This window comes from Papilio polytes, unplaced genomic scaffold, assembly GCF_000836215.1.
Source record: "Papilio polytes unplaced genomic scaffold, Ppol_1.0 DF821400.1, whole genome shotgun sequence".
In the NCBI taxonomy this organism is placed as follows: domain Eukaryota; kingdom Metazoa; phylum Arthropoda; class Insecta; order Lepidoptera; family Papilionidae; genus Papilio; species Papilio polytes.
Window position 1 is genome coordinate 5,491,035 of NW_013527804.1, and position 18,695 is coordinate 5,509,729.

General features: G+C 34.1%; 5 protein-coding genes across 5 annotated transcripts in view; 3 read left to right on the top strand and 2 right to left on the bottom strand.

The window, feature by feature from the left end:
• The first annotated feature begins 25 nt into the window (after positions 1-25).
• LOC106108940 (zinc finger MYND domain-containing protein 10) lies at positions 26-2,723 on the top strand. The gene is made up of 10 exons (XM_013290303.1): positions 26-202; positions 288-396; positions 471-584; positions 745-884; positions 979-1,101; positions 1,231-1,385; positions 1,504-1,655; positions 1,733-1,894; positions 2,042-2,280; positions 2,467-2,723. Exons 1-10 carry the CDS (start codon positions 102-104, stop codon positions 2,540-2,542), a joined length of 1,371 nt encoding a protein of 456 aa, XP_013145757.1. The 5' UTR covers positions 26-101; the 3' UTR covers positions 2,543-2,723.
• Positions 2,718-6,028, bottom strand: LOC106108941 (40S ribosomal protein S12). Its single transcript, XM_013290304.1, has 6 exons — positions 6,010-6,028; positions 5,839-5,876; positions 5,441-5,575; positions 4,098-4,200; positions 3,177-3,278; positions 2,718-2,823 (listed from the first exon to the last, which is right to left on the bottom strand). Exons 2-6 carry the CDS (start codon positions 5,853-5,855, stop codon positions 2,761-2,763), a joined length of 420 nt encoding a protein of 139 aa, XP_013145758.1. The 5' UTR covers positions 5,856-5,876; positions 6,010-6,028; the 3' UTR covers positions 2,718-2,760.
• A 386-nt stretch (positions 6,029-6,414) lies between these two features.
• LOC106108909 lies at positions 6,415-14,095 on the top strand. Its single transcript, XM_013290258.1, has 15 exons — positions 6,415-6,943; positions 7,136-7,311; positions 7,393-7,531; positions 7,649-7,778; positions 8,226-8,351; positions 8,578-8,630; positions 8,916-9,118; positions 9,702-9,789; positions 9,876-9,993; positions 10,068-10,157; positions 10,320-10,476; positions 10,556-10,726; positions 13,341-13,495; positions 13,673-13,743; positions 13,897-14,095. The coding sequence occupies exons 1-15, from the start codon at positions 6,564-6,566 to the stop codon at positions 13,991-13,993; spliced, it is 2,154 nt and encodes a 717-aa protein (XP_013145712.1). The 5' UTR covers positions 6,415-6,563; the 3' UTR covers positions 13,994-14,095.
• LOC106108910 (protein NDUFAF4 homolog) lies at positions 11,126-13,012 on the top strand. The gene has a single exon (XM_013290259.1). The coding sequence runs from the start codon at positions 11,271-11,273 to the stop codon at positions 11,934-11,936; it is 666 nt and encodes a 221-aa protein (XP_013145713.1). The 5' UTR covers positions 11,126-11,270; the 3' UTR covers positions 11,937-13,012.
• Positions 14,096-14,171: 76 nt separating the features above from the next.
• The window catches only part of LOC106108728 (N6-adenosine-methyltransferase 70 kDa subunit), a 13,373-nt gene continuing 8,849 nt past the window's right edge, over positions 14,172-18,695 (bottom strand). The window contains exons 10-14 of the mRNA XM_013289989.1: positions 18,123-18,166; positions 17,621-17,797; positions 16,506-16,617; positions 16,036-16,102; positions 14,172-15,093 (exon numbers count right to left, since the gene is read on the bottom strand). Of these exons, the coding sequence (XP_013145443.1) occupies positions 14,970-15,093; positions 16,036-16,102; positions 16,506-16,617; positions 17,621-17,797; positions 18,123-18,166 (524 nt within the window). The 3' untranslated portion in view covers positions 14,172-14,969. The remainder of the gene's footprint in view (positions 15,094-16,035; positions 16,103-16,505; positions 16,618-17,620; positions 17,798-18,122; positions 18,167-18,695) is intronic.

Genomic DNA, 18,695 nt, shown 5'->3' on the forward strand with positions numbered 1-18,695 from the left:
AATTGCTGTCGTTATAGTAACGCAATTTGTTTTTTTAAATCAGATTTATGGTGCCATATTCTCATTTCTTCTATCACTGAAAATATTTCCAGATTTTCGAAATGAATGATAAGGGTCAGCTAAGTGCTTTAGAGGTCGGGGAATTGGATTTATTTGTAGACAGCATGGAACCTTCTGAAATCGAAAATATTGGGAATCAAGCGTAATTTTGTTTAACTTAGGTCTTACTGAGATGAATCCGCACTACGTAAACGTTTTAATATTCAAAATCTTTTTTATTGTTACAGCTGGATCGACTGGCATACTAGGCTACAGAAACTAAACCAGCAAGCTGTATTGGAAGCGTCATCTATGATGGAAGAAGCCACGAAAGAAACCCTAATTTCTCATGGCAAGGTAACCCAAAAATATTTCTCCTGGCATTATTTAGTAGGAAATAAAGTGTGAAATAATAAATGCACCGTTCATAGTTACCTGTACTTGTTCACGAGGCTATTTGCATTCAAGTATGGCGGTTAAAAATATACCCACAAATGATGAAACTGGAACCAGCACCTGCTAGTACTTTCGGGATATACATGGTGGTGAGTTAGATAAATTATATTTGAGCTTGAAACAGCTTTAATTACATGACAATCAACCAGGCAATCGAGACTTAGAATGCTTAGAATTACAGTTTTTGGTCGTTATATTTAAATTTAAAAGTTGAATGAAATACAGTTTGTACTAATTACATTGGTTCAGTTATATCACGAAGCAGCAGCAGTTGGTCTCTTGGAGACTGTCTTATTTCACGAAGACGGAGTCCAATGTATTAGCGAAGTTATTATCGATCTACTGCAATATGCTACAGAACAACTGACTTCATTAATTGCGCTTCTCAAGTAAGTGCCTTTCGTTTAAAGGTTTTTGACGTTACAATAACGTGTTTTACTTTGTAATATCTAAAGATTTACAGTAAATCGTTCTTTTTGTTAGCGACGGTTACTTAAAACCAATGTCAGGTAAAGAAATGGAAAGCGAAACGGTAATAGAAGAGTTGCAGAGACAGAAGAGAGATCTCCAATTTGATATAAGCATGAGATGTATTTCTATCGTTAGGTAAGATAGTTTTTCCGTATATTTTAATTATGAAAACGGTAAATTATATATTGTTTGATTATTGTGTCTATTATAGGCCAAATTAAACTTTTAGTTGACTTTTAACGCTATGGTTTTTATGGTTTATAGATATCTGGCGGAGCATATGGAAGCTGCAGGTTCGGGCGTGTCAATAGCGACTAATCTGTACAAAACTAACGACGTACCTTCAATTCTATGTCATCTACTGCAGCTGGAGCCCTGGAAGAAGGTCAACGATAAAGGCGATATTCAAATATTCAATTGTAAGCTATTTCTGTACTTAAACTTCGTAAGGAATTCTTAATAAACTTGGGAACTCACTATCGGAAGGAATATGACTGTCACCTATGACGCAACAATCAAAAACTAAGATATTTCTAGATGGGCGTTGGTCAAAATCAAATAGGGAAGACTTGTCTCAAATGCATCGCAGCGAAGCACAGCTCTGGCTGTGCTTGCGTCAGCTACTCCTAGAACCAAGGCTTAAACATTTCTACGTCATTGATGAGGTCCGACGCACAGCTTTCTGTCGCGTATGTATTCAACACCAAATTCTTGCACATAAATCGAATATCATTGACATAACCAGTTAATATGCAATTCTCAACAGTTGCAAGGTAAAATGACTGAAGAAATTATAGATCAAATACCACCATTGGGAGAATTGAAATCCTTTCTGTGCCAAATGGCAATGGGAGACTATTCCAGTTTGCATAATCGAGGAAATGGCGTTAAGGCTCCTGGATGTACGGTCATTGAAGTTGTGCCACAGGTAAAAAATTCAGCTATCATCATTTGATTCATAATTTTACTTTTATCTTACAATATTTAGCGTATCTGCGTGAAATTCCAACGGTTAAACAAACTGACATTCAAGAATCAAAAACATGATTTTGTTACAACTGTAATATTCTTTCAGATAAAAAATGCTTACTTACGTCAAGTGCATAAGAGAAAGAAGTCGCTTGCGGCCAATCAGTTAAAAAATTGTTTTGTCGATGGTTCTGATGAATCACGGCGTATGGCCAAGAAACTACTGGAATCGTACACTAGCGATGCTGCCTTAGCTTTGGACAGCGGCGGGGCGAAGTGCGCCAAGTGTGGCGATAAAGCCAACAAGAAATGTTCACGATGCAAATCGGAATGGTATTGCGGAAGGTGACTGATTTTTGTAATATAGCAACACTGCATTTTTAACTCTAGCAACACAAATGTTAAAATTGCCAAGTTCGAAGTGTTGCTATATTAAAATTGTACTAACAAGTTTGCTTTGTCTTTTCAAAGTTAAAAGAAATTGCCTAAAAACTTTGAATTAGCAGTTTAATCAGGTATTTTATTTTTCAGGGAATGTCAAGTGCAGCAATGGCCGAAACATAGGGATATTTGCGATCAGTTCGCCAAATTGCATGTATCTGTCTAATTCATTTCAATAATTAAATGTACTTGATAAGATTTTTAAATCTTAGACATTATAACTTACTCTTATAAACAAGTAACTTTAATACTTAGCAATTGCTTATTCTATAATGTTCAAAACAAGTTCTGTACTTGTTTAAGATTATTATTTTTGGTGTTTAAAATAAAACACAGTAAAGTATTTTTTTTGGTTTTTTATTAAGATACCATAACACCTAAAGATTAGCTTGAAGACTTGAGGTAGTCTTTAAGCACATCCAGCGCTGGGGTCTCTTCACCAAAATCCTATGAAAAAAAATTAAATTACATTAAAATTGTATTTTAATACCTATATTAGTTATTGCTGGTTGTTTTATGCGAACATAAATGACTATGAATGAAACAGTTGTTCTTTCTGTCTATACTAATATTATGAAGAGGAAAGATTAGTATTTTTGTATGTATTGAATTACTCAATAACTACTGGACCGATTACAAAAATTCTTGCACTATTAAAAAGCTATGTAATCACCGAGATGGGCTATATTTTTAATTATATGAGGACGAAATCGAGAGCAACATATATGAACAAGAAAGAACCAATTGCAGCACACTTAGGTTTTTGTATTCTTCTAAGCTATGGTCGAATGTAAACTTACTTTGATGACCACACACGAGCAGCCGACAATCTTCCTCGCTTTGCCGTCCTTGTCAATTTTGCATAAACCAGCCCATTCACCAAGCTTTTTGTTGTTGTCAACCTGGACAAAGTTTAATTATGCAATTTTCATTGGCAAAAAACCACATTTTAACATGTTTAAAGACATCCAATATTGGCCTAAATAGAACATTTTCTTGTTGAGTTAGGTAAAAATTTGTATGAATTCAATCAACCTGCTCATGTCCATACATACACCTGTCACTAATGTGCTGACCACACTATGTACTGCTCTTCCATACATCTTTGAGTCATCATATATGAACTCACTCCCTTCTTAAATCATTCTCTGTCATACAATTCCTACTTACTCTCCTTGGTCGTTTATTGAAAAATAAGTATGTAATATTAGTTTTATGTCCGAGTGCTAGGAAAGTTGATCCCGCATGTTGCGGGTCACCATAGGGGCACACAGTTTGCTTTGCGCTCTTTGAGTCCACACAGACATCGAATCTGCGAGATTCGTGCAGAGCGCAATATCAATTATACTAAGATTAAAAAATAAGCAAGTACAATTATTTGTAACACTGTTGTGAGTTATTTGGAGTTATCATCATCAGTTCTTCTATACACCCCCACTGAGACTCCTAGCCTACCCTAAATTAGGGATAACTAGGTCAGTCAACTATGATGCACTGTAGGTTGATTTCACACATATCTTTGAATTTTATTCACCAATGTGTGCGAACCTTATGTTTTCCTTTACCATAAGAACAGTTAAATGTACATATGTAATTTGTAAATCACATTAGGACACTTCAAGATTCAAACCTAAGACATATTGATTCAAAGTGCTTAAACCTCCGAGTCACTGACATAGTTTGTGGAATGTAGTTTACTAATTAACTATTACTTGATTTACCTTGACAAGTGGGATCTGGTGTTCATTGCAGAGAGCCTGGACCAGCTTCTTGTATGCAGCCTCATCACAGTTCTCTGCTAACACGCAAAGGACTGCTTGCCTCCTAGTAGAACAAATTTATTTATTTATTAAATGAATTTTCACATTTCTTATACCAAATAGTAAAACAAAAAGTTTGTAACTAGCTTGAAATAAAAACTAGCAGCTACTGACAACTCTATCACTGCATGATATTCTATATTTCTTACTTAAACCTATATACATATTACTATTTGACAAGATTTTCATTAGAAGGTATCCAAATTGATCCAATTTAAGGGTGTTACCCTAAACAAATGTTGACAGACAAAAGAAAATTTAAAAACTGGCTTTTCTTTATACATATTATGCGACGAAATGATGGGGACATAAACCAGAAAGTGTTGAGATTGAATGTGGATGGCTACAAAGGAAGAGGAAGACCGAAGAAAGTATGGATGGATTGTGTGAAGGAAGATATGCTTAAGAAAGGAGTGGATTCAGATATGACGGCCGATAGAGATGTATGGAAGAGCAGCACATACTGTGCCGACCCTCCATAAGGTATAAGGGCAAGTGGATGATGATGGCTTTTCTTTATACAAACATCAATTGCATTTACATCATAGTTACAAACATATAGAAATTAATCTTTAAGTAATTTATTAGATTGAATTATGGTTGTTAGAGTTTGCCACTAAACTGAATAGACGAGCATAGTATTGAACACATTACTATTATTTCACTTTAAACTGTCAATTATTAATTTGTCTTAGCTTGTGAAAGTAAAACAACTTACTAAATCAATATTACTATTGTTCTTTTTATAATTCCATGCTAATGGAGTGCAAAAGCAAGTTATAACTGTAGCATACTTGGGAGGCCACAAGTTTGTAGAATCAAACACTGTGGTACTATGTATATGCAATAATTTAGGCAACAGATTTAATCCAACATAACTATTATGCTTGATATTTCCACAAGACATGAGGCTAGAACAGCCACACATCTTGTGAATATTATGGTAGCTCTATTGCCTTTATCTACTAACTTTCAACAACAGAAAAAAAAAGTAGTCTATGTGTTCTTGAAGACTACCCACCACATGTATGCATTTTAGGCAGCAATGTCTACCAAATATTAATCTAAATAAACAAACTTTGACATTTACATTAGTAAGATTGTATAAAATATTTGAAAAATAAATAATGACCACAAAATATTTTGATGTTTCTCTACTTACATAAGTTGTTTAATTAATATTACTTTTTGTAATTGATTGCTAGTTAGTACATCTTGTTAATAAAAATATACTAAAAACTTACTTGTCGAGTGATTTAGCAGCCTCATGGAGTCCATGAACAAGACCACCGTGGATGAGGGCTGTCTTCAGGACTTCTTGTAAAGCTGTGTTTACATCCATAGCTCCCCCACTCAAGACTGGGTTCACTGGCACTTCACTGTAAGGAAATTAGATAAAATTTATTTTTAATACTACTCATAGCATTGAAATGAAAAGATAATGTTAGTATTCATGTTTAAAAACAATACAATATACATGCAAGAGTAGACGGTATAGGTTATGTTGACAAGTTTTATTTTTAATTTAACGTCCAATAAAAGTTAATACAACAAGGTATTATTATTTGCTTATGCATATTTACTTAATTTACACGTTATTGTATTTTTTAAATTCAAGTTTATGCGGAAAAACAATACTTACACTTCGACATCAGCCATGATTATTTATTATGTTTGGTCCTGAAATACGAAACAAAACGAATTGAGCAATATATCGATTCCCCATTTAAATAGTTTTATCAATTTATCTTAAAAGATCACTGAAATAATAACAGATTTTGAAAATAACTTTACAAACACTTTGACACTTTACCTTGCGTACCGGAAAAAGACTAGAACCAGAGAGTGTAGAGATTTGGCACTGTCATCTGTCATGTCAAAACTATTCGGATAACCATAGACCGAACAATCGAACAATCGAATAATCGATTTTCATTTTAAAAGTTTCTTATACACTACCCACAACGTTATTAACCATTCTAATAGAAATTATACAAATACAGAGATAAGCTTAAGTATAGAGGTAAGGCGATCGTTATGTTGCTTGCTTTTGTATCAAAAACGACACATCAAACAATAGCATAGTTAAGAAAATGTAATAATATAACATTGCAAATAAATACGGACTGTTACATCAATAGAAAGAACTGTGTTGTTTGTGTGTGTGTGTGTGTGTTGTTATAATTATCTATTATTCAATGAAAACAAGAGAAAGCACGTCAAAGTCAATCTTGAAAGCTTTCAAAATTATTTTCTAATTTTTGTTTTGATTTACTTTTATGTGATTAAATCGTAGTGTAATTTATTGCATAATTAATTACGAGATATTAATTATGTGTTTACCATTAAGATCGTAGGAAACATTCCATGATGACACAGCACACTGATATATTGTATATGTCGGAATATATCAAAAATACATTGTATTTCGCTATCACAAGGCCCGGAAAAGTTTTTAAAAGCACTTCGGAAACATATTTCTTGTGTATAGATAATGATCTAGTTTACGAAAACTATTTCTCGGATTTCGGACCATTGAATCTAGGTTGTATTTACAAGTATTGCAAATTATTGAATGAGAAACTAGAAAAATGTAGGGAAAGTCAGTTCGTTGTTCATTACACTTCCTGTGATCCTAAGAAAAGTACGAATGCTGCTTTTTTGATGGGTTGTTTTGGAGTTGTGTATTTGAATTTACGACCCAAAGAAGCGTTAAGACCGTTATTGCTTCAAGGTTATAGTTATCGGTGAGTCACAGGTTTGAGTTTGTAACATGTTAAAAATCTAGTCGTTTAATAAAAAAAAAAGGAATCCAGAAGAGACTAAACTTGGACTATTGTGACATGGAAAAAAACTCAACACAATTTAGAAATTATACGAAATTAACGACTGTTACGATCATAGAGAATAATTAAATCAAGCTTCTATTTTTTTAACAGACCATTTCAAGATGCAACTCCTGGCGATTCGGCGTATACGATATCTCTATTAGACTGCCTTCAAGCGATTGATAAAGCACGAGAGCTAGGATTTTTCGATTTTCGAGATTTCAACTATGAAGATTACGTCGCATTGGATAAAATAGAAGGCGGCGACCTCAATTGGATTATACCCGGTAAGTATTTTTGTTAAGTTCTAGTTGAAGCAAAGTAATTTTATCTTTCACATTTTAAATTCATTATTGTTTCATTTTCAGGCAAATTTCTCGCTTTCATAGGACCTGTTGACACAAAGGCTCCTATTTACCATCGCCCTGAAGAATATATCAGTTATTTTAAAGAAAACAACGTTAATGTGGTGATTAGACTAAATAAAAAAATGTATGATGGGAATATGTGAGTACTATACGTTTTTCTTTAATCGACAGAGAAGAGAACGAAGATAAATGTCTTTTCTTATCCTTTATTATGTATTTCTTGTTCCTTGTAATTAATCTAACTTTGTATTTTCAGATTCATTAGTGCTGGCATACTTCATTACGATTTATTTTTTCTCGACGGTTCTTGCCCACCGAAGAATATATGTTTAAAATTTCTCCGTATTAGCGAAAGTAGCGTTGGTGCTATTGCCGTTCATTGCAAGGTTATGAATTTAAATAACTTTTATTGCTTAAACGACCCATCGCCCGCAAACTTCTTTAGCGCAAATTTAGACCAACGGTTACGCCATTTTGACAGCGCGTAATTAAAAAAAGTACCCTATAATGCCTATACATGTCAGCTACCCTTCAGTGCAAGTCCCGTCGAAATTGGTCTAGTCGTTTCGGAGATTACCCGGAACAAACGCGGCTTGCGGACAGACAGACAAAAAAAAATTTTAACAACGCAAATATCTTCCCCTAATCTGGATTTTTTTCTTTTGACGTTACAAACAAACACTCCAATTTTATTATATGTATAGATTTTTATTCACGATCGCTGTAACAATGTATTTGTTAAGCGAGATGCAGTGGAAATGATTCTGATACATTTGTCCGTAAGTTACGTATAATGTTGGTTGAATATTTGTAATCATGAAGCAATTGTTCAGGCAGGTTTAGGGCGCACTGGCTCTTTAATCGGTTGTTACTTGATCAAGCATTATCGAATGACCTCTCACGAGGCTATCGGCTGGATGAGAATATGTAGACCTGGATCAGTAATTGGACAACAGCAGGTAATTAAGCAACATTTAGATGTTTTTGACCTAGTGCGAAGAATGTCTCCGTTTGTGTCTTAAAAATACGAAGGAAGGATAAGAGCAAATAACAATTAAAGTTGCGATAGTAATTGGCAGTGTTTAGTTGTATAGTACATGGATTGAGAGTTTCGTAATTAATTACTAAAATATCTACACTGTCACAGTTATATTTAATATTGTTTAACATTATTATTGAAAACAGGAATGGTTGGAAAAACTTGAGCCGTGGCTGATAAAACAAGGGAATTTGTATAGGTAAGCACTTGCTTACGCTTGCAATTTATTTAAGATCGTATAAGTTACAATAATAAAAAAAGTACTCGACCATAAACCACTAACGGAAAAAATTCAAAATTGTCTTTGGGCGCTTATAATTTGGAATGCCCAGTTGCGATGTTACCAGTTAAAAATAAACGGCACGTTTGAATAGAATTGCGTATTTTTATAACTATCGTATATGTAAAAGTCTTAAATATTGTTCTTGGTTTTTATATTTTGTTACACGTAGCAGTATAATAACATTAACAAAGTTTGCATCAGGAAACGGGTGCACGGAGATTTTGACAAGCTCCCCGAGCACAAGTATGGCTTGTATTCTATTACCGAAAAGGCTATCAAGTGCCGACCAGTTTTGTTTCATAAATCACCGTCTCCGCCGCCTCCAGTGCAAAGGCAAAACAGAGTTGATGGTGCCTCACATTCTAGACCACAAGCATCAAAAATTATAAGAAAAGGAAATGCAGGTATATAAATTAAAGTCTGGAATCGCATTAGTTTCGAAATTTATTTAATAGTTTTTGTGATAACCCAACCGTAACGCACTGCCAGTTGCTATATTTTGTACAAGTAAACAGTGTTATTTTGAATTGTTTTCATCTTATTAAATATGCTGAAACTTGACCATTTTTTTTCTTTTATTATTCAGACGTGTTCGAAACTGAAACCGAGGAGAAATTCCTAGCCTCTTGTGATTTAACTATTACGGGCAATGAGCCATTGTGCCGTAGGAAAGGATGTATTATTAAAAATAGCACTGTTTTCGACCAAAGTGACGAATTAGAGCAACAACCGGAAACATTCAATAGGCCGAAATGGAAGAAAGTCCTATCTTGTTGTTCGTGGCCAGATATTTGTAATGAAATGCGATGGAAATTGACAGTGCGTTGCGTGAAATTGTCACCAAAATTCTGTGACGGTACCAATAAATGGTGTATTCTTATAGATAAGGTTGGTAAATTACATAAGATGAATTACCTACACATAATTAGATTAGTATCCTTATAAATATGTGTAAAAATTTATAAATTAGAATTTCTTTTGTCACAGTTACTGTTGCGCCTGTCGAAAAGGACCAATGTATTTGGCGAGTAAGATCACCCTATAAGAATTTTGGCCAAAGGAACGCAAATACAGAGTACGTAATACATATTATATAATAATTTGTAATTTATTTAAATACGTACGTTTGTGAACTTATTTTAACATTTTTTACTATACTAGAGAACAGAGTGATACTAAGTCTCGACGTACTTCTGGTTCCGGAGAACCTAGGCCTCGTTTGATGTCGCAAGATTGTCCTACGTCCCCACTCATCAAAAGGACTGTTCCTACCAGTCAAGTACGCATTTCAAACATACATAATACATGCTATTTAATTCTTTCGAAAGTTTTTTTAAATTAATATGATTTCAGGATTTTAATAAAGTGGCAAGTGGATTTACAACTATACCTACATTTTGCACCACTCAGGGCCCTATTGTTAAAACTATTACCGAAGCTAAAGTAAGTGATTAATATTTATTTTTGACTAATAAATACAAGAACAGTATAAATTACTCGATAATTATTTGTACAAAATTAAAATGTAGGGCAGTCGTAATCACCGAAAAGATTATCTTTGGGGAAGCGGTTGTATTATATTTAACCCAAGGTTTTAATTTTTAGGAGTTTCTTATGCGTTCTAGTGCATGTCGAGAAAATTGTGGATTCATCCCTACTCATGAGCCATTACGAGATCCTTATAAAAGAAGAAATGATCAATGTGATTACCTCGCTTACAGAAATCCTAGTCGGAATATACCACCGTCGTATACTAGCACAGGTTTTAGCTTTATTAGCTTTAATAATGTATGTAGTAATTAAAATTTTAGATAGTAATGTAATACCTAATTTTCTCAAAGTTGCAAGGGATTCGCAATCGCAGTACCGACGTCGTCTCGGCCGTAGTCCCAGTCCGATTCCGCCGCGGTTAGCGCTAGAGCAGTCTCGCGCGACCAACACATTGACCGTTAAAGAAGTTAAGAAGATTTCCTCGAAGATCGCAATTCGTGACGCGTTATCAAGACTTAAACGTAAGTTGACTGTATGCATACTTCTTTACGTTTTTTAAAAATGTTTTCGACATCTGTTTGTATGCCTTGAAACTTGTGGATGACACGAAATAATAACCAATCAGATGAAGATTTTATATGTGTCGAAATAGGTCGGTCATTGGTACCCAGCTAAATGCTTTTTATTTTCATACCGTATTTTGCGCACGATGCTACATAATTGGTCATGTTCAGCTGCAAAGAACTAAACATTTTTTTGTAATTCAAATACCGTGCATTTCCACGACTGTATATTATGCAATAATACTCACCAAAATACGAAATCATAACGTATGGATTTATTGCTCTTTTTCGAACGAAAAATGTCTTTAATTTCATAATACTGGCAATAACTTACAAAATTCAAATTTAGAAACCGAATGTCATTGTCATGTGTCAACTGTCACATGAAATCTAACCTAACAATGGTTAGAAAAATAATACACTTTTAAGTAATAAAACAGTAATGTTTTACGTTTTAATTTAAATTGTTTAAAACTAAAATATTCGACTAACGCCACCCGAGATGGGTGCTTTAGTAACAAAAGCTTTGCGACCTATAAAGACGTTTAACGTTGAGAATCGTGCTCATAAAGTTATTTCGAAAGAAAAACCGACACCGGCGCCCCACTATCCGTCTACCAAGGATGATTTGAAACGTACGTTAGCAGCGGTACCTGACATAGATCAGAAACTAGACAACAAAGACCCAGCGCTAGATGACAGATTGAAATCCGTTTATGTAACGTCTTATGGCCGTCCAGAGGCTGACGTTACTAGAGAAAAGATTCAACAAAATCCAGCCAGACCCTTACCTAAAGACAGATCTCAAGTTCCTATTTTCGAATTGGGATGGAATGAACCGGAAGAAGTGCCATATGGCCGGACAACATTACGAAGAGCCTTAGAGTTTATCGAATCACATCAAATGAATCCCACAGAGGTCACAGCGTCGAAGATAGCTTTAGAATATAAACTAAAAGAGGAAGATGTTGAAGCAATATTAAAATACTTTAAGGCGTTTGAAATGTATATTCCGGAGACAAAGAAATCTCCGGCAACATTTGCTGGCCCCACTAATTATAGAAAAAAGCAACTACAAGAAGTTAAAACTAAAGAATTAGCTGGTAAAAGTGAAATTGTTGACAAGAAAGAAGATATTCCAGTGAAAGACCAAGCAAAGAATAATTAGTTAATTAATTTATATTAACATATACATATGTTTTAAATAAATAAAATAGGCCTTATAAAGTTGTAAATGCATTGCCTATCTTAAATGTACAGTCAGCTTCATAAATATGGATACATTGACAACACTTTAGAAATTTGTATGTATGTTTCTAAATGTATTGTAAATAGCTGTTGCTCACAACTTCCTTTGCTTTAAATAAAAAAAAATAATAAAAAAACACAGCCTATGTAACTGATAACATGGCTTTTAATGGTGAATTTTTAATAGGCCCAGTAGTTTTTGAGTTATTTCAATAACAAAAATACAAATCTTTCCTCTTTATAATATTATAATATGTAGAGATGTTTTCATATTATGTATCTGACTGTAGGAAAAAACAATGTGTATATGTTAGTGCATGTTGAGGTCTTATTTACTTGATTTTTATGATTGTTAGACAATGTATTTAAATAAATGGTATTCTAGTAACAATAAACTCTAGAGGTAATGTGAATCAACATCTGTGATGTATTATAAATTCTCAAATTAACTGATTTTCCATTGTTGAAAACATTCAATCTCTTTGAAAACAAAGGTATAGTTTGACCATGTACAGAAAAACCCTCACCATATTGAGGCAATATATGGAACTAAATTATTTCCACACATCTATACTTTTGTATGGATTGAAATAACTCAAAAACTACTCTAACTAAAATTATTTCACCATTAGAAAGATATTTATCTGTAACATAGGCTATATTTTTTATTTCATGCGGACTAAGTCACGAGCAACAGCTCATAAGAGATAAAATAAAAGTGACTCCAGGTCAAGATTATTTATATGCTTGGTTAGGCTACATATTTCTTGTAGGATTTTGACAGTGGAAATTTAAGATTAAATTATGTTTTTCACAAAGAAAATATATGTTTATGAATCTACCTTATCAAGGTAGAAACTATATATTTTTAATGGTAATTTCTAAAAATCCACAGAAATGTATGTACAAAATGGGTTGTTTATAGTTTAATGTAGTTAATTTAGAATTTAGTTACCAAGAAGTAGTAAGGAATTAAAATAAATGGTTTTTTTATAAAAGTTATTTTATTTACGATTTTATTGACATGTGGCTGATAGACATTTAACCAACATCTGGAAAATCACCCAAAAGAACCACAGAGCATTTTTTGTCTGAGAGAGAAATCACTCAAACTGCCAAAAGATGTATTGATGGCATCAATAAACAATTTAAAAAATAGACTTGATTAAGTGGATATCTCCAAACTATTTCACACACTTCACATAACTGCTTGTATTCAAATAATAATGTATGCCAAAACACAGCAAAAGCCATCAATCCTCTCATCTAGACTTTCGTATAAATAATAATAGGAATGTGACATAAGTATTTTTGGCGGGAGCAGTGACAGCTCCACGGTATGGGTCGACGGGCGCGGGTTCCGTGGGCGCGGCGTCGTTAGGCGCGCGACGTGTCGCGCCCTCTGGAAAGCGCGCGCCTAGCGTGCGCTCCGATGAACGTAATACAGCTACACAAGGCGACGTACTCAACAGTATCAAGGTTTATTTTTTGAACTAAATTTTTTTGATACCATTTTTATATAATTACGTATTAAATTAGATTAAAAAAAATACTAAATGTATATATTTGATGTTAAACTGGAATAAGGTGCATTGTGTTTATAATAATCAAATAATACTTTTATAAATTTCTGATTTATCCTTTGTTCCTTTCCAGTATCAAAGAAAAATGCTCGACACCATTGTTATGGAAAAAGCAAATGCGACGTCACGAGAAAATCAAGACAGGTATTACAAACATTTCCGTTTTCTTTTTCAAATGTTTTCTCTAATTTTGTTATGTGCATAATTAGTACGTTAATTTAAAAAAAATGCTTGGAATGGATCTCATTTTGACAGCTGTCACAGATTAAAGAGCGTATTTTTTTTAATTACGTACAGATTAAAAGAAAAGAACCCAAGGATGGGGCCGATGAGAATCTTCAATAGACCAATATCTCCGAAAACGAGACACAACGTGCATACACCGTTTTATTGAATGTTGTGAATATTATGTTGTGAAAATTACAAGTGGAGTTCACTAGAAATGAATAGACTTTCATGTTTTTGTTATACTTTATTTACAAATATATAACTTGTATCAGATATTTTTATGTACATAAATGTCATTCTTTTTTTTGTAACGAGTTTTTTTAATTGGAAATAAATAATTTAGCTTGTACAACGCTAAATAGGCCTGTTTTATTTCAGAACGTAAAAAAAAAATATTTACAATAGTTGGCAGTACGATTTTACAGAATTGTAAAAAAACCTAACCTCAAAACATTTAATCTAAACACTTTTAACAACAATAGATGGCTCTATCTACAACTTTTAGTTATTTTTTTAAATCTATAAGATCGAATGATTTTTTTCTTAAAAACTAACTGTTAGTTACGTCACATATATACTAGTTATGTAATCAGTCCGTGTTCATACAATAAGTTCATGTAATACTTTTAGTAAGGAGCGTCAGTGACTCAAGGGTGACTGACTTGTAAACTACAGATCTTGGGTTCGAATCCCGCCGTACTATGATTTTCGAACTCAATGTGTACATTCGCGGAAATCCGCAGTGTATCACTTAAGGATAAGTGCCTTGTAACGACAAACGTCTCTTCCTACAAATAACTAATTAAATCGTGAATGGTACAATGAAGGGATAATAAAAAGAAACTGTGTTACTAACCAACTTTTTTCCGATAGATACATTTAAGTTGCATTGTATAGGTTTTTGTCAGTGTGTCGTTTCTAAATGTTGAAACTATTGCAACTTTGAGGGGGAACACCGACAGTTTTCCCGACTGTACATTTCGCGCCATTTCTACGGTGAAGGAAAACATGGATGATAGGTGAAGAAATTCAAACATATAAAGTCAACCCACAGTCCAGTGTGGTTGCCCTAATCAAACCTTAGGGTACTCAGAGTATGGATTCACTGAGGGCAGTGTACGTTTAAGCCATTTAAGTTTACACTAAGCCAATCCAGGGTCAGCAGGCGGGGCCATACAATTGCCGTCAGGGTATCGCTTCTTAAACGCCGCTATAAGGTCCGGTTCCACTAATCTGACACCATCCACTTGGTTACCTAATGTTATCCTGTTGAATTTTTACACATATTAATACTAGGAAAAAAGGAAATTTTTGATTGATTACTTTGAAAAAGCCGATACTACCGACTTCAAAATTTCTTACACAGTTAGAAAGTTTTTATAACGTAAAACACTTTTTTTTTCCACTATTACCCCTATCACTATCTCTTAATAAAAACCTATAGGGTGTCTAAATAAATTAGATTAGTATGACAATTCATGTCAAATTTAGTAGGGATGGGTTGTGTAAAATCAGTCATGAATCTTATCGATTTTCGATTTTTATTCTTATAGAATTGGAATCGATAGATTTATAGTAATAATTTATGAATTTAAAAAAAATAAAACTGTTTTCACAAATTAATAATGACCATAACAAATATTGAGAGTAAATAAATGTTTATTACTACTAGAGCCGCACGTAATTGGATTTCGCTATTATTTCTGTCATCGCTAAATTCTCTACACTATAATCAATACTAGAATTGTCTTATAAATTAGTTAATAAGAAAGTAATAATTTTAATTGAGTTCGATAATTATTTAAACCGAATATCGATAGTTCACAATTGTTCGCTGCGTGTTTGTTTCGTCACTACGATACCTGTCTATTAAGTACGGCATTTGCCTTCATACAAATTGAATTCGATACTTCATATGCGTCATTTATCAAACTAACCTATCTTTAGACAAACTATAATATAGAACTTACTGACAGTTTGAATAAAGTCAACTAAATATTAACTTTTAGCTTAAATTTGAAGAATACATACTTGATCATATTTCGTTACATGAAAGAGAAGGAACATATAGCATTTAGGCAATAAGAGAGGCATTTATGATTTGTAAAAGCGCCATCTATACGAAAATTCCTAAACTATCCTATATTAAATTAATTTACTTTTCGTAGTTTGGAGATATTTAACTAGATTATTTTATATTTAACTCACCAATTAGGTTGAACATTATGCGGTCGACCGAATAATTCTATTTTTCTTGTGCCGGGACTTAATCTTTCTGAAAAAAAAAAACAAAAGCTCATATGAAAAAGGAGAATTGATAAATGAAGTTTCGATTTTAAAATTATTTTGTTGTTTACATGTGTCAAATTGTCAATTGCAAATGTCAAAATGGCATGACATGACAAACCTTAGCAATCTTGCTTCCTTGATGTTGGCAGCAACTTACGGTCTCTTTCCCACATTAGGGTTTTTATCCAAAATTACCCCTTAAGTTTAATGGCTTGAAAATATATAGCCTAAAGCGTGACGTAAGTGTAGGGCTTTTTATTTAAAATATAATTTTTCAAAAATATGGTGTAATTGCATGACATCTTAGGCAACAAAGAAGTGTGTGTTTACGCTTTATTATAATAGTATAGATATAGATTTAAGGTTTATTAATTCATATAATTACTTACCAATAATGCCATATATTTCATCTGGCTTGTGCGAGGTGGCTCTTACTTCGGCGACGATGACGTCACAGTCCAGACCTCGGTTCAAATTCTCAGGGTTGCCTTTCATACCGACCTGAAGACAATTTTTTTATTTTTTCAAAATATCTTGTTCTAACTGTTGCTCGTGACTTCGTTCACGTGTAGTTGAAAATTGTAACACGTATAGCCTATGTTATTTTTTAGAATAATTTTGAACCCTAAAACTACTGGGCAATTTCAAAAATTCTTTCACCATTGAAAGGCTACGTTTTCAGTGAGTAAAAAAGGCTATATTTTTTATTTCATACGCATGAAGTCGCGAGCAACAGCTAGCCTATACGAATATCATAAAGAGGAAAGATTTGTATTTTTAATTTTAGATATAACGAAATAACTCAAAAACTACAGGGCCGATTTTAAAAATTCTTGCACCATTAAAGCTACTTAACCACTGAGTAACATAGACTATATTTTTTATTATTTTTAATTTCACGCGGGCAAAGTCGCAAGCAACAGCTAGTCAGTTATATAGCTAATCGAATATTACTATTTACAGTGTAGTTAAAGGCATAGTCATAGCTAGTAGGGGAAGAGCATACCAGAGAATTCCTAACCTTAAAATCATAAAGCCCTACTTCATTTTTTACCGCCCTACTGTCCCCTATTACTGTCCTACCTTCATATCTAGCTTTTTTTTATACAATAAGGTGGCAAACGAGCAAACGGCCACCAAAATCCGCCAAAATGGCGAAGCGACCGCCGCCCATAGACATCCGCAATTGCAGATGCGTTGCCTACCCTTATACGACGAAGGAGGAGACGCACATAAAGAGGATATTTCCCCTTTCTATGCGTCTCCCCCACCGTTAAATCCACTTTCCCATCCAATCCTATCCTTATTTGAACAGGGTGAAACGGGAAAGGGACTAAATTGGGCCTCCGGCACCACACTCATCAGACGAAATGCGGAATTGCTTCCACTTCACGCCTGTCTTCTGTGTGGTCGTGGTACACCGGGCGTGCCGGCCCTGCAGTGCGAAGATGTTAAAGCGGGCTGTACCACTCTAGCTACTGCCTTGTCTAGTTGGGAGATTTACCAGACAGTGCTCCTTGCCGTGGTTGAGCCAGTGTCCAGTACGTCCAGTGCGGATGATGCGCTGCAGCTGGTTGGTCTTCACCCAGATTAACTCGTCTACCCGCTCGTAACCCCACAATTTCAGACATTCCCGACCTAACTCCATAGCCCTGGTACAAAAACATTTAAGAAATATAGACTAGGCAGTGATTTTATTCACTGGTACTTTCTCTGACAGGTAATACATCAATCAGTCAGTGGCTCAGTGGTTTAAGCTCTTGACTTGTAATCTACAGGTCTTGGGTTCGAATCCCGCCATATACTAATGTGATTAACGAATTTCATAGGTACATAATTTACCCGACGTTCTTACGGTGAAGGAAAACATCGTGATGGAACCTGCACATATCAGTGAAGAAATTCAAAGATATGTGTGAAGTCAACCCACAGTATGTGGTTGACTATGGCCTAGTCACCCATAACTAGGGTGCCTACCCTAAGTTAGGGGTGATTAGACCATCAGCCTCAGAGCCTTCTGAGCCCCTCCTCATAGGGGACATGTAGTGAGCTGGTGATAATGAATACATCAATTGTCAAGCAAAATAATAAGCTCCATCTTTTGTTATAAAAAGAACAATGTCACAAAATGAATTATTTAAATATAATTTAATCATACTAATATTATAAATGCCAAAGTTTAGATGGATGGATGTTTTTTAGAGTTTGTAGCCTAAACGGCTTAACAGATTTCGGTGAACTTTGGTATAGAAGTAGAGGATAGCCTGGAAGAACTCATAGACTACTCACTTTTGTTTTTTTTAAATTACACCCGGACGGAATCGCGGACGAAAGCTAGTGATTACATACATTTTTGTGACATGTTGACTATTGACAACCCTTTAAGTATCGTGGAATTTCCTAATAGGTTACCACCAGTTTCACCGATTGTACATTTTTTACAAAAAATATTAGATTTTTTTTAAAGATTTTTGTTAATTTACTAACATTTAAGCTGTAGACTTGTACTTGTCGAATGGGGGAATTGGAACCTTCGACCGCAATTGGTCCGTACCACAAACTTATGTGTGTGTTGGCAC

What these genes read in the sequence shown, in the direction of transcription:
- LOC106108940 (XM_013290303.1), top strand. Translation starts at nt 102, where the DNA reads ATGAATGATAAGGGTCAGCTAAGTGCTTTAGAGGTCGGGGAATTGGAT. An exon ending in CTTTCGGGATATACATGGTG is followed by an intron (nt 585 to 744) that starts GTGAGTTAGATA and finishes ACATTGGTTCAG; the next exon opens with TTATATCACGAAGCAGCAGC. An exon ending in CGATATTCAAATATTCAATT is followed by an intron (nt 1,386 to 1,503) that starts GTAAGCTATTTC and finishes AGATATTTCTAG; the next exon opens with ATGGGCGTTGGTCAAAATCA.
- LOC106108941 (XM_013290304.1), bottom strand. An exon ending in GCTGCTAAATCACTCGACAA is followed by an intron (nt 4,201 to 5,440) that starts GTAAGTTTTTAG and finishes TTGTTCTACTAG; the next exon opens with GAGGCAAGCAGTCCTTTGCG. An exon ending in GCTCGTGTGTGGTCATCAAA is followed by an intron (nt 2,824 to 3,176) that starts GTAAGTTTACAT and finishes TTTTTTTCATAG; the next exon opens with GATTTTGGTGAAGAGACCCC.
- LOC106108909 (XM_013290258.1), top strand. Translation starts at nt 6,564, where the DNA reads ATGATGACACAGCACACTGATATATTGTATATGTCGGAATATATCAAA. An exon ending in CCTCAATTGGATTATACCCG is followed by an intron (nt 7,312 to 7,392) that starts GTAAGTATTTTT and finishes TTTCATTTTCAG; the next exon opens with GCAAATTTCTCGCTTTCATA. An exon ending in TATAAGAAAAGGAAATGCAG is followed by an intron (nt 9,119 to 9,701) that starts GTATATAAATTA and finishes CTTTTGTCACAG; the next exon opens with TTACTGTTGCGCCTGTCGAA.
- LOC106108910 (XM_013290259.1), top strand. Translation starts at nt 11,271, where the DNA reads ATGGGTGCTTTAGTAACAAAAGCTTTGCGACCTATAAAGACGTTTAAC.